This window comes from Conger conger, chromosome 4 (assembly GCF_963514075.1).
Source record: "Conger conger chromosome 4, fConCon1.1, whole genome shotgun sequence".
Taxonomy (NCBI): Eukaryota; Metazoa; Chordata; class Actinopteri; order Anguilliformes; family Congridae; genus Conger; species Conger conger.
The window spans coordinates 11997493-12012675 of NC_083763.1; the positions used below are offsets into that span (position 1 = coordinate 11997493).

General features: G+C 48.3%; 1 protein-coding gene across 1 annotated transcript in view; it reads left to right on the forward strand.

Annotated features, from left to right (window-relative positions):
* Positions 1-15183, forward strand: part of cpamd8 (C3 and PZP like alpha-2-macroglobulin domain containing 8) — a 63139-nt gene that overhangs the window by 25888 nt on the left and 22068 nt on the right. The window contains exons 25-33 of the mRNA XM_061238710.1: positions 1043-1268; positions 1953-2129; positions 2938-3019; positions 8998-9154; positions 9785-9859; positions 12629-12794; positions 13255-13341; positions 13941-14077; positions 14830-14985. Coding sequence (XP_061094694.1) covers positions 1043-1268; positions 1953-2129; positions 2938-3019; positions 8998-9154; positions 9785-9859; positions 12629-12794; positions 13255-13341; positions 13941-14077; positions 14830-14985 — 1263 coding nt within the window. The remainder of the gene's footprint in view (positions 1-1042; positions 1269-1952; positions 2130-2937; positions 3020-8997; positions 9155-9784; positions 9860-12628; positions 12795-13254; positions 13342-13940; positions 14078-14829; positions 14986-15183) is intronic.

Genomic DNA, 15183 nt, shown 5'->3' on the forward strand with positions numbered 1-15183 from the left:
CTGGGATGAAGTACGCTGAAGTTGAACCGGCTTGCCAAAGCCTGGCGTCGGCTTTTTTTTACAAGAAGCTGCAGCTTGTAAAAGCCGTGTGCGGATGAAACTGCTTTTTAAGTGGAAGCTAATTTGCTTCCAGTGCTTTTGTTTTTGTTGGAGATCAGGCTTCTTCTGGTGGTTCCTTTCCTCCGCAAGCGGAGGCATGTTTTGAGTGTGACTTGTAATGATCACGCAGTCCTGTGGCCTGGCGTCCGTGTCGATGTGAAACTGGGAGCCTTTCCTTTCCTGTCTGCTTTTACTGGACGACCCGGGTTCACCCTGTTCAGGAAGCTGCCACTGCCGGGTGAACCCGCTCAAAAACAGGGTGTTGGAAACAAGACAGACACCTGGAAACAAGTTTTAAATCCTTGATGCTGCTCCACATTAATGGCTACAGGTTCATAGGGTTCGTTTACCTGTGGTTTTATGATCCCATATGCCTATTCTTGTCAACATGTTCTGATATGCAGAGAGCTTAATTAAAACACAAGCATAAGAATCAAAGCTATTCTAATGCTAACTGGAAACTTGTGCAATGACCTACAAGCCAAACCTGTTCCTGGAGATCTCCCATCATGTAGGTTTTCACTCCAACCATACCTCATTCAACAGCTAGAGATCTCACTGAGCTGCTAATTGTTAGAATCACGTGTGCCAGATTACGGTTGAAATTAAAATCTAGAGCCCTGTTCTCAAATCACAGTCCTCTAGGGCTTAGAACTGCTGGTTCTAACTGCTCCCTTTACCTGGGAGTCAGGTGAGAAGACAGTCTGGCCAATCAGTAGCACTACTTGTGCAGTTAATTACCTGGGAGGAAAGAAAACAGGGCTGGATTTGGAGTCAAGGGCCAGCTTTGAGTAACCCTGACCTATGGTAGGATGGTGGATCAGGATGGTAGATCTCCAGGACCAGGGTTGGGAACCACTGCTTTAAATGCGGGGAGAACAGCTTGCTTTCTTATTGGCTGGTGGTCTGGTCTGATCTGAGCTGATGATGCTGTGTGCGGCAGGTGGGTCACGGTTTGCAGCCGTCCAATGAGACGGTGCTCCTGCAGTGGGCCGGCCCCCTCACCACCCAGGTGAGGCACATCGGCTTCTCCACGGGGTGGGGCTCGGTGGGTGAGTTCAAGATCTGGCGGAAAGAGGACTCCGACGAGAACCACAACGAGGCCTTCACCCTGGGCGTGCCCCACAACGTGGTGCCCGGGTCCGAGAGGGCCACCGCTTCCATGATTGGTGAGAGGCCCTGTGATGTCACACCATTGTCACTAAGCGATTGGTCCACTGAACTGTCTCTCTCTCTCTCCTACTTCTATAAACTACCTCTGTGAGGTGTTTGTTCCATTTAACCACTTTTATTTTAACAACCTTGAAATGAGTCAGTGTTTTAACACACCGCTGACTTGTACTTTGTAAGTTTTACCATCAAAAAACATGTGAAAAACAGTAAGAAAATGTCATATGATTCAAAATGATATACTCTGTTATTCTGTTTAGATATGACCTAAATATACAGGTTCCAATTTCCATAATATTTGGCCCAGTAGAAAATTCAAGTCATACTGGTACTGTGCATTTTGTGATATTAATTTAGTTTAAAGGTAAAAACATGCTTTTTGTCAAGGGCAGACCTATAATGGGCAGACCTGGGTCAAATGCATACGGTTCCGGATACAAATACTTTCCTGTGTTTTACTGAGTTTGTCTGGTGTATTAGATCCTATGAAATACTCCCTGCCTTCTGGTCCTCTTGGCAGGCTCAATTGCATCAGACAAGATCAACTGAGCACAGAAAAGTATTTGAATCCTAAACATATAACTATCTGATGCAGGTCTGTTAATGCGAAACTGATCCTAGATCAGCAGCGGTACGCTCGTACGCTTTTTGAACATTGGCCCCTGGTTTTGGCTGTGTCCCAGGGGACGTGATGGGCCCCACCCTCAACAACCTGGACAACCTGCTGCGCCTCCCATTCGGCTGCGGGGAGCAGAACATGATCCATTTTGCCCCCAACGTCTTCGTGCTCAAGTACCTGCAGAAGACCCGGCAGCTCAGCTCCGAGGTGGAGACAGAGGCCACAGACTACCTGCTGCAAGGTGTAGTACTGAAACATTACATTACCGAGTGAAACCGCTACATTACCTACTGAAACATTACATTGCCTACTGAAACAGCTACATTACCTACTGAAACATTACATTACAATACCTACTGAAACCGCTACATTACCTACTGAAACATTACATTACCTACTGAAACATTACATTACCTACTGAAACCGCTACATTACCTACTGAAACATTACATTACCTACTGAAACCGCTACATTACCTACTGGAACCGCTACATTACCTACTGAAACATTATACTACATTACCTACTGAAACCGCTACATTACCTACTAAAACATTACATTGCCTACCGAAACCGCTACATTACCTACTGCAACCGCTACATTACCTACTGAAACCGCTACATTACCTACTGAAACCGCTACATTACCTCCTCAAACATTTCATTACCTACTGCAAGGTATAGTACTGAAACAGCTACATTACCTACTGAAACATTACATTACCTACTGTGAGATGTAGTAATGAAACCGTCCACTTCATTCTGGGGATATAACTTGATCAGAGTGTGAAATTAACACCCACCACCAGCCAATTGCTGGTCAACTTTTAATTGTGGCTGGTAAGACTTTCTACTCTAGCAGTCACTTCGGCAGGTAACCAACCAGGCGGTGTTATATTGGCAGATAAATGTTAAAAATGCACTAAGCCAATCCACAAGCCATTCTGGGAATCCGAGTGCGGAAAGCTTGGTCTCTGTACGTTCTCACTATGCTGTTCTGTGGTAAAGAGCGGGGTAAAAACACAGTACTGCCTTTCCTCTCCTCCTCAGGGTACCAGCGCCAGCTGACCTACAAGCGGCAGGATGGCTCGTACAGCGCGTTCGGGGAGAGGGACTCGTCCGGGAGCATGTGGTGAGTTTGGGGTGTGCGGTGTGCCAATCACTCAACCTCTCCGCACGTCTTACACCAGGGGTCTGAAACTCCAGTGCCTCCGGTCTCCAATGTCTGCAGGTTTTTGGGGGTTTCCTTCAATTAACAGGCAAACTTAGGCCTGGGCTACAAGTCGTGTGGACCAAATTAATGACTTAAAGGAAGGACTTTAAGTACCTGAAGGACTGGACTGAGATCATATCCTTATTATGTGGATATCAGATGATGTGGGCTTTACTTTCTGTTTTTTTTTTAGGCCTTCAGTATATTGGCGCACACAAAGACTATGTTCACTTGAGGTTAAAATAAGAAACTGCCTGCTTGGCTGTGACTTCATCTGTTTGTTTCTATTTCCATTGCATCCCAGGGGTTTGGCGTTATGAGTTGACTCATTTCTACACGGACGAGGGGGGTAGGGGTACTAGCGTTTCATAATATTTAAAATCCCGTCACAGACGGGGTGGTGAGGGGGTGATAAATGTCCGGCGCTCTTTTTGGACGCTCAAGCGGAACCGTATGACTTCATGGTCCGGCCTGTGCCGGGAGGATTTATTAGCCGGGAGTATGGGGGGCGGTTGTGATTATTTTTAATGGAGGCTCTCTCTGCAACACGTTAGGTTAAGTAAACCCCAGAGCATTCTACATAAACTCATAATTAGGTCTCTGACACATTCGGTGGGGGCCAGGGTGATTTATATGCACTTAAAGGCCAGGCGAGGGACACCCCCACACAGGGCATGGAGGGACCCCGAAATCTCTGCCCTCTGGAGCCTCCAACACGGGCTCCTCAAACCAGGAGGTGCAACCCCCTCTCTCTAGCAGGCCACTGCCAACTGCTAGACAGACCGGCTACCCCGTAGGCTAACTTCCAAACTGGCTGGCTACCCATTAGGCTAACTACCCAACTGGCTGGCTACCCATTAGGCTAGCTGCCCAACTTGCTGGCTACCCAGTAGGTCAACTGCCCAACTGGCTGGCTACCCAGTAGGCTAACTGCCCAACTGGCTGGCTACATAGGAGGTTAACTGTCCAACTGGATGGCTACCCTGTATGCTAAATGCCCAACTGCCTGGCTACCCTGTATGCTAAGTGCCCAATTGGTTGGCTACCCAGTAGGCTAACTGCCCAACTGGCTGGCTACCCTGTATGCTAACTGTCCAACTGGCTGGCTACCCGGTAGGCTAACTACCCAACTGGCTGGCTACCCAGTAGGCTAAGTGTCCAACTGGCTGGCTACTCAGTAGGCTAACTGCCCAACTGGTTGGCTACCTAGTAGGCTAACTACCCAACTGGATGGCTACCCATTAGGCTACCTGCCCAACTGGCTGGCTACCCAGTAGGCTAATTACCCAACTGGCTGGCTACCCAGTAGACTAAGTGTCCAACTGGCTGGCTACTCAGTAGGCTAACTGCCCAACTGGTTGGCTACCTAGTAGGCTAACTACCCAACTGGATGGCTACCCATTAGGCTAACTGCCCAACTGGCTGGCTACCCAGTAGGCTAACTGCCCAACTGGCTGACTACATAGTAGGCTACCTGTCCAACTGGATGGCTACCCTGTATGCTAATTGCCCAACTGGCTGGCTGCCCTGTATGCTAACTGCCCAACTGGTTGGCAACGCAGTTGGCTAATTGCCCAACTGGCTGGCTACCCTGTAGACTAACTTTTCAATTCCCTTGAGTAAGTTGTGCCTTTGAGCAAGGTGCCTCAACTGAATTCATTCTGTAAGGAGCCAGCTGTATGAACAGACACTATGTCAAAGTGTAATTCGCTCTGTATGGGTGTCTGCTCTATGCCTTACTTTTTTTATGTTAGGGGGTTGCAATCAATTTGTGTCCCATGGTGCCGCATATGGTGAACCTTATGTAAACCTCCCTGTGAAACTCTGTATTAATCCATTAGCAAAGTGTTTATTCACAAGAACAATCCACACCGTGTTTTTAGCACACAGTGAATCATTAGCTCAGCTAATTTATTGGCTGAGTAAAAACACCTTTAATGCTGTGTTAATGTGTCCCAGGTTATAAAAATTTACCATATCCAGTTTTCTGGAGAGAGGTGACTATGTCTGCAGAATGATTATTAAATGAAATGATTGTCATTGCATTCCATTATTAGCATTTCAAATCTTTGCTGATACAGCAGCATTTATTCATATAGCAACTAGGGCTACTCGAGGCACTTTACAATGAATGCCTCTCATTTACCAATTCACATACATGCTCACGCACCAATGGTAAACCAGCTCATTGGGAGCAATTTGGGGTTAGGTGCCTTGCTCAGGGACACTTCGACACACCCAGGGCGGGGGATCAATCCGGCAACCTTCCGACTGCCAAACGACCACTCTAACCTCCTGAACTAACGTCATCCCAAAAGGATTCTAAAGCCATCTCGCCAGCCGATAACTGTTGGCCCCGAGCACACCGATGTTGATACGGGCCCTTCAGCGATAAACGTGTCCTTGTTGTAGTAGTTTCGGGTATCTGGGGAAAGTTTGGGGGCACACAAAGCCAGCACACGCCCTCAGAAACAGTGTGTTTGTCCTGAAACGTTACGGTTTGCAGACCCCGGATACCCCTCTTCCGCACCGCGCACACGTGTGGAATGTCTGGATCCAATGAGCAGCACATGCTGTTGCGTGTAGCCGGCGGCGCTTAGCGCCCCGCTCCAGACCGGTGCCACATGATGCTGTGGTTTACGCGGCCCTCCCTTCATAACAGTCCATCATCCTGTGGGCCCGTGACCACCAGGCCTGCGGTCCTCCCCCTGATGGATTGCTCTTACTTACGCTCTGGTATGGAGCGCGTGTGTGATTCACGCAGCACGGCTGTCGGTAGCCGCGGTGTGGGTTTCAGTTTAAAGGGGAACGGTTCTCCCTAAAAATTCATAACCATAATATTCTTACTCTCTGGGAATCCATGCTCGAGGAGTTGTGTAAATATCCGAAAATAGCAGGTTGAGTATCCGGGCTGTTCGGGACCGTCCGCTGGCGTTTCCCCCTGTGAGCCGGTTCTCACGTTGGACCCGTCAACAAAAACAGGAACGTTTTAATGACCTGGACGCATCGCGAAGCGACGGGTGTCCAGGGAACGTTGTGAATCCATGGAAAACCGCTAGCAGGGAAGTTTCCTAATTCCGCAACTCGTAAAACTCGGTCACTGCAGGGAATAAAGTACAGCGATGTTGCAATGCCAAAGCACCCCCCCCCCATAAAAAAACCCCAACTAAATCCTAGAAATCTTTTTACGCGATTAAAATGGCCGACTATTTTGACCGTGCAATCAGTAACCACGGCAACAGCAACCTGGGCGATGGCTAAAGGAGTGGGGAGGTTGCGGAATGAGGGATGAGAAAAGCTGGAAAGGGGGTGACAGAAGCCAGGGTGTCTCCCTCCCTCCTCCGCTCACTAAATCATCTTTACACCTCTCCCCCAGGCCGGCCTCTTAAAGCCGGTGACACCGTATTACTCCTGGCTACGGCCCCGATCCCTTCTCCCTCTCTGGGGAAGAATAACATCCAGGGCCTGTCCTGGGAAGATTTAATACCGTGGTTTATTAGTGTTCCCCCCCCCATTTTATTTTTGGCTGGTTCTTCAGCAAAGCCCAAACATGTATTTAAAAACAAAAAAAACATAATGATTGCAGAAAATATGTGTTTTGCCTTTTGGTAAACCACTTGACTTGCCAGATATCTCCGGGAGGGTTGCCATAATGTCTTGTCATTCAATAATTCAAGTATATTTATAGTTTATAGTAATTATTTTTTTCAGTGTACTAGATATCCGTTGCTTTCAATAACCAGTAGTGTATTGTTTCATCAGCATTAGAGTGTTCAGGTGAGAACATTCTAATACACAGTGGTCTTACTCCTTAAAGGGTTAATAAAGTGGTCAGGTTTCTGTGAGGGCTGCTATTTACTTACGAGCCTGTTTATTGGACCGATGAGGTTCGCCTGTGTTGATTCGCCCGTCTCTGAATAGCCTGTATGTTTGTGTTTTTTAATTTCTCCTCCTAAGTTTTTACTACGGGTTATGCTCCGAGGGATTGGCTAGTAATTCCTGTCGGAATGAGGAATGCTACCCCAGATTGTCTGTTTATGTGAGCCGGGAATGCTGTTGGGATATTTCGGCATGCAGAAACATACTTGATTTGACATTGTGAAATTCCAGATTCTTGAAATGGAGCAGCTGCGGGATCCAGGGCTGTCAATCTTGTAGCCCCGCCTCCCCCGCGGTCCGATACCATCCCTTGATCTGGCGCCGTGTGCGGTTCTGGGCGTGGCATTGTGTGCAGTTCTGGGCGTGGCATTGTGTGCACTTCTGGGCATGGCATTGAATGCAGTTCTGGGCATGGCATTGAATGCAGTTCTGGGCATGGCATTGAATGCAGTTCTGGGCATGGTATTGAATGCAGTTCTTGGTGTAGCGTTGTGTGCAGTTCTTGGTGTAGCGTTGTGTGCAGTTCTTGGTGTAGCGTTGTGTGCAGTTCTTGGTGTGGTATTGTGTGCAGTTCTGGGCATGGTATTGAATGCCATTCTTGGTGTAGCGTTGTGTGCAGTTCTTGGTGTAGCGTTGTGTGCAGTTCTTGGTGTGGTATTGTGTGCAGTTCTTGGCATGGTATTGAATGCCGTTCTTGGTGTAGCGTTGTGTGCAGTTCTTGGTGTAGCGTTGTGTGCAGTTCTTAGTTCTTGTATTGTGTGCAGCTCTTGGCATGGTATTGTGTGCAGTTCTTGGTGTGGTACCAGTTTAGCAGACCGTGTGTGCCCTTGAGTCATTTTGAGTGATTGATGCTTGGGGTGAGGGGTTGCTGGGATTGGGGGAGTCCGCATATTTCTGCCATGTTTCAACAGCTGATGTAAATACTGAAACCTTATAGCACCTGTTTACCCTTTGCACTCACCAAGTCTACCACTGATATACCACGCTCTCTGTCTCCTTTTCTGTCTTGCTTGCTTTCTCTGTCTCTCTCTCCCTCTCTCTCACTCCCCCTACCCTCGCTCTCTCACCTTCTCTCTCTCCCTCTCTCTCTCACTCTGTCTCTCTCTCTCTCACCTTCTCTCTCTCCCTCTCTCTCTCTGTCTCTCCTTCTCTCTCCTTCTCTCTCTGTCTCCATTTCTGTCTTGCTCGCTTTCTCTGTCTCTCTCTCTCCCTCTCTCTCACTCCCCCTACCCTCGCTCTCTCACCTTCTCTCTCTCCCTCTCTCTCTCACTCTGTCTCTCTCTCTCACCTTCTCTCTCTCCCTCTCGCTCGCTCTGTCTCTCTCCCTCTCTCTCTCTGTCTCTCTCCTTCTCTCTCCTTCTCTCTCTGTCTCCGTTTCTGTCTTGCTCGCTTTCTCTGTCTCTCTCTCTCCCTCTCTCTCACTCCCCCTACCCTCGCTCTCTCACCTTCTCTCTCTCCCTCTCTCTCTCACTCTGTCTCTCTCTCTCACCTTCTCTCTCTCCCTCTCGCTCGCTCTGTCTCTCTCCCTCTCTCTCTCTGTCTCTCTCCTTCTCTCTCCTTCTCTCTCTGTCTCCGTTTCTGTCTTGCTCGCTTTCTCTGTCTCTCTCTCTCCCTCTCTCTCACTCCCCCTACCCTCGCTCTCTCACCTTCTCTCTCTCCCTCTCTCTCTCACTCTGTCTCTCTCTCTCACCTTCTCTCTCTCCCTCTCGCTCGCTCTGTCTCTCTCCCTCTCTCTCTCTGTCTCTCTCCTTCTCTCTCCTTCTCTCTCTGTCTCCGTTTCTGTCTTGCTCGCTTTCTCTGTCTCTCTCTCTCCCTCTCTCTCACTCCCCCTACCCTCGCTCTCTCACCTTCTCTCTCTCCCTCTCTCGCTCGCTCTGTCTCTCTCTCTCCATCTCTCTGTCTCTCTCCCACTCTCTCTCCTTCTCTCCCTCTCTCTCTCTGTCTCTCTCCTTCTGTTCCTCTCTCTCTCTCTCTCTCTCTCTCTCTCTCTCTGTCTCTCTCTCCGGCTCTCCGGTCAGGCTGACGGCCTTCGTGTTGAAATCCTTCGCTCAGTCGCGCGGGTTCATCTTCATCGATCCGGAGGAGCTGCGAGCGGCGAAGACCTGGCTGATCAACAACCAGAGGGAAGAGGGCTCCTTCCCAGCCATGGGCCGGATTCTGAACAAGGACCTGCAGGTACCCCTGACACCCCGGGGAGACCGCCCGGGGTAAAACAGCGGGGCAAACACGCAGTGGTTCCCAAACCGTCCAGGCCTGCAGGCCGTTTCATGAGCAAATACATCTTCTACAACCCTCTCCCCACCCCACTTCTTAACCTGCCCCAGATATTCCAATAATATGGAATTCAAATATTTTCTGCACATGTCAAAACAACTCCATACACACATAGCTTGTGCTTGTGCGGTATTTCATTAGCCTGTGGAAAGTGTGTAAATTACAGTAAGGTACAGAAAGCTATTTTTTGTTTAAAAATGTGGATCTCACGGCCCACCTCCACTGCTAAAAACACCTGCCAGTGAGCACAGAACCATGGATGATTGAAGACAGACAAATTAAAAAGGGGGGGGGGGGGGTAGTGAGGGGAGGGGTGGGCTGGTACGGTTGCCTGTCAGTCAGTCAGACCGGGCCCCTGTGTTTGCCACTGTGTTGGGGTGACAGACTGTGTTATGTGTCACTGAAGAAAGTTCCGGAGATATACAGCAGAAACGCTTTGAGGAACCAGATGTGCAGGCCAGCTGTTTAGCGGTCGATTGGCAGGTGTGTGCGGTCGCCATGGCGATTGTTGACCCCTGTTTTTCCTTTCAGGGAGGGATCCATGGGAAAATCTCCCTGACCGCGTACGTGGTGGCCGCTCTCCTGGAGACAGGAATATCCACTGAGGTATGACGTCACCCTGCCCACAAACACCCTTGTCTCGGTGCCAGTCTCAGTCTACACAACTCAATGTCCATGGAAGAATGAGGCCGGATTTGACGTGGGACCTTAGTTAGTTATTGAATATTCAGCAAATGTCTGTCGTAGTGATAAAGTCCTTTTTAGGCTAACCTTTGGGCAGTGGTTCCCAACCCTGTTCCTGGAGATCGACCATTCTGTTGGTTTTCACTTTGACCCTAATTCACCACACCAGATTCTACTAATTGGCAGCACAAGGATATCTCTAGTTGTTGAATGCGGTGTGCTTTGTTAGGGTTGGAGTGAAAACATACTGGACCATACTGGACTTCAGGTTTGGCCGTTTCCAGTAGGAACGGGGAACTGGGCATCTGACTGAGCCCATCTATGGCAGAGGTCTCCAAACCTGGTCCAAAGGGATCTGCAGGGTCTACTGGTTTTTGTTTTCACCATTCAAATCAGCACCCAGTTGAGACCCAGGTAACCAGGTGAGGTGAGTTAACTGTGTAAACAACTCCCCTAAATGATTAAAGTGCAGAGTAACAACAAAGACCAGCAGACCCTGTAGCTCTCCATGACCAGGGTTGGAGACCACTGATCTATAGCAACCTTTTCTCAAAGCCCACTCTACCTGATCCTAAGGCAAAGATCCTCAAATCTGAGCCTTCAATCCAAATCCGCCCCTGGTTTTCATTCCTCCCAGGTAATTAAACAAACAATTAGTGCTGCTAATTGGCCTGTAGACTGTCTTCACACCTGACTCCCAGGTAAAGGGAGGGTGGAAAACCACCAGTTCTCGGCCCTCAGGGACCGTGATTTGAGGAACAGGGTCCTGAGCCTGAATGGCACAAACAACCAGGCTCCAGGCCTTCAGCTTTTACTCTCAGGCTCCTGAGCCTGAATGGCACAAACAACCAGGCTTCAGGCCTTCAGCTTTTACTCTCAGGCTCCTCACCTTCTCACTTTCTGCAGGAGATGGATGTCCTGGCCTGGCCTCAGAATTATTTTATTATTCCCCCGTGATGGTAACCTAATAGCTTATCTCCCTGGCTATGTCAAATGATTTATACTGCCAGAGACAAGCAGAGACAGTCCGACCTGCAAAAGCTCACACCTGGTCCTGCATTCCTGCTCGTGAAGTTTCACGAGTTCCTTCCCTCTCCCCCAAAGCTTCTGTACTGTGTATCATTGAACTTCAGAAATAACAGACTTGACAAGATGACAATCTGGAACTTTTTTTTTTTTTTTGTGGCTGTCATTTAATACGGTCTCGAAAGCTGAGTAGTTGAACTTTGGGGATTTAGGGGCCAAGTGCGCGTTCTTCCAGACTTCCTTCGGCTTTGTGTCAGTGTGTCAGAATGGGGTAACCCAACACGATACAATATTCTCGATGACTGTTGCTCATCGAGAAGCTTGAAGCTGTGGATGTCTCTAACACAGATGGCACCTCTCGGTAGCTCGTCAGCCAATATCATGTAGTCACAGGGCAACACTGCGTTCTAGAATGTCAAGAAGTATGTACGATTGTCCTCCCTCTTCAAACAGACTCCCTAGCTGTTCCTTCTAAGTGCTCTGACTTCGAGGTACAAAATTAAAAGGCAATTTCACATCAAAGTAGGGGCTTTCTGTAGCTTAAACCTCACCTAAATTACAAGGTGATTGCTCACTCTCTTTTTCTTCAGTCGTATCGTCCAGGAACCTGCAAAGGGGGCACATCTGTATGGGAAGAAAGGCTGTGTGCTTTCACTGCCTGCAGGAATGTTAACCCTTTAAAGGTCCTGTTCTGCAAATCATGTTCCTCAAGGGCTGAGAACTGCTGGTTTTCCATCCTCCCTTTACCTGAGAGTTAGGTGTGAAGACAGTCTGGCCAATCAGTAGTGCTAATTGTTCAGTTAATTACCTGGGAGAAAAGAAAACCAGGGCTGGATTTGGATTCAAGGGCCAGATTTGAGGATCCCTGCTCTAAAGTGTCTTTATTGAACATTCTCATGCTGATGTAACGATCGCGACTGGTAACTGAAAGTGTGGAGTTCTAGAACACTGACACAATTTTGAAAGAGCATTCCAAAAAGCCCACTGTTGAAAGGGTTAATGAGCATTGTGATGAGAGTGTTGGAGATGTTGAGGCCTGTGAGTGAGCACTGGTGCAGAACAGATTAAAATGTTTTGGACGCCTCTTATTTCACAGTAAGATAAGAGATATTTGTGTGGAAAAGTGCAATGAGTGCATCTCACTTTTTCAAGCTTTGCGCAGGTGCTGCTGAAAGATAAGAGTGTTCACAAGTATAAGTGATGGCTATAGACTTGGGTCTTAAATATTAACGTACCTTTTCCTTCTGATGGTGAACTCCGGTTGGCTTGAAACCTGTTGTCACACTGTTCAGTGCACAAAATCTGTTAAAGGAAAATAGAGGATTACTGTAAGGGTTACACTTTCAAAAATCACACCTCTGACTATTCACAAATAAATTCCAGCTATTCTGCAATAGCTGCTATGAAGAATGATTTATTGGAAGATTATATTTGCTGTTGTGATATACTGCAATGTTAATACACTGTTACAGTAGATGTTATGATATTAGATATATTAGATGTACTGCACTAAAACATCTTAAGTGCTGGCCACCGTAAACTTGTAGGTTGTGATGTCATTATTATTCGATCATTGTTAAGGATGACAGTAATATTATTTGGTGATGGGATACTGTTTGTTCTGCTAATGAGAATTTGCGTGTGTATGTGTGTTCTCATTGACAGGAGGAGAAGATGGCCGTTGCCAAGGCCAAGGGCTTCCTGGAGACCAACACGTACTCTGCAGACGACCCTTACACCACCGCCCTGTCTGCATACGCCCTTGCTCTCCTACGCAGTCCCTACGCCCCGCTAGCGCTGCGGAGACTCAACCACATGGCTATCACACAAGGTACCTCAGAATCTCACCACCGTGTGTGTGTGTGTGTGCCCGTGCCTGTGTCTGTGTGTGTGTGTGTGTGTGTGTGTGTGCCTGTGTGTGTGTGTGTGTCTGTCTGTGTATGTACATCTCAACCGCATGGCTATCACACAAGGTACCTCAGAGAGACCCCACTGTGTGTGTCTTTCTTTTTAGGCACTCTAGAGACACCATATTTGCCAAATGTCAGTTGAGAACATTTCCCAGTTCCTTAGGCCCTATACTACATTTTAGCAACATACTGTATTTCGAATAGAACATTTTCTAGGGTGTCTGGAATACTATTTATTTTTTTCAATTACATCTGGGTCTCACAGGGTACGTGCACATCAAAGCACACCCTATTTCCCATGTTTATGTGGGCTGCTTGTTTTCTGCCGCTAACCCTGGTGTGATCCTGGCTCTCCTTCCTCACGCGTTCCTCTCTGTCCAGACGGCTTCACTCACTGGAGTCTGACCGGGAGCACGGTGACGGACGAGGACACCTTCATGGGCTTCAGCGACGGGCTCTCACAGTCAGGTACAGCCTCTCCACGTACTGTAGATGCACCTGCACCTCTCCACGTACTGCAGACACACCTGGTACTACACGATTATCCTCACAGACCTGCTACGTTTATGCTCACAGACCTGCTACGTTTATCCTCACACATCTGCTTGTGGCAGTGCTGCCAGGTTTCTGATTTCACCTGCACTGCACTACTGTTTGTCCAACTTCATAGTAATGTGAGCCTGACCAGGTTTACACTCAGGTGTGCAACGTCTACAGTGCATTCATTTTTTAAAAAAATACTTGGGGAACACTGTGGCCATTTCTTCTGTTTGTGAACAGAATTTCAGTTTGGTGGAATTGGGGAATTGTACACCCCCCCCCCCAATCCTGGTCAGAACAAGGTTGAAGGTTGATGACTGATGATTGATGGATTCTGGTTGACAGTTGATGGTTGATGGTTGAAGGTTGTTTGTTGACAGTTGTAATTTGAAGGTTTTTTATTGACAGTTGTTAGTTGAAGGTTGACTGTTGATAGTTGAAGGATGATGGTTGAAGGTTTAAGGTTGACGGTTGACGGTTGATGGTTGTGGTTTGTGGTGCCTGACATGACTGTGTGTCTGTCTCAGTGGTTTCTGCAGAGGTGGAGATGACCGCCTACGGGCTTCTGACCTACACCCTCATGGGTGACGTGGCCTCCGCCCTCCCCGTGGTCAAGTGGCTCTCCCAGCGGAGAAACGCCCTCGGTGGCTTCTCCTCCACCCAGGTACCCCCTCCGTCTACCCCCTTCTTTTCCTTGCCCCCTGTCACCGGCAGCCATTTTACCGCTGTTTTTGTGTTTTAGCCTATGCTGTTGATGGATGTGGTGCTCACTCCATCTCCTGGAGAGTCACAGCATGTGCTGGATTGTGTTTTCATCCAAAAGTCAGCAGCCAATTCAGACGCAGTAATTAACTGTGTAATCAGCTGCGATAATTAACAATGAGAGCCTGTGCACCCTGCAGCTGTCCAAGGCCAAGGTGGTTAACAACGAGCCACGATCGAGCTGAAAGGCCTCTGCGTTCTGTACTTTATTGTGTAACCGACATTGTCTTCTTCAAAAGCAACGCCAGTGTGCTCTACATTCATAAAACATCGCAGTGTAGGAGTACTGCTTGAGCATGATCTTTGCCTGGGAATGGACGAGGTTATGATATGGAGAAGAGGGATTGTGATCCGAGGTCAATACTCCAATTTGTGTGCTTTATGAGTGCAGTTACGTTGCTTTAGACCTCGGTCGAAGACGAGATTGTTTTGGATTCAAGTACTTCAACGCTTTACTGAGCTTGTCTGGTGTATTGGAACCTATGAAATGCTCTCAAAAACTGCAAGCCCCACCTTCTGGTCCTTCTGGGTTGGATTAGTTGCACCAGGCAAGATCAATCGAGCACAGAACAGTATTTGAATCCAAAGAATTTACGTTGTTTGACCCAGGTCTGCATCGCTGGCGTCTGTCAATCAATCATTTTTATTCTGCAGGACACATGTGTGGCGCTCCATGCCCTGTCCGAATACGCCATCCTTTCCTACGTCGGGGGGGTCAACCTCACCATTTCCCTGGCCTCTACCAACCTGGATTTCCAGGAGACCTTCGAGCTCCACAGGGACAACAAAAAGATCCTGCAGAGCGCTGTGGTAATGTCTCTCCTAAAGTGTCTAGCGACCCCTGCTGGCCAGAGGCGTGAACTGCACCCGCACGCTGACTGTACGAGTCCCCCGGGCTGGTGGCTCAGTCTGAAATGGGGGCAATTTCCTCGTAATATGAAGGCTAACGTAATGAGCGCAGCTTCTCAGTGTCTCATGCCCGTCCCCGCAGCGACAGCAGCTCCACGT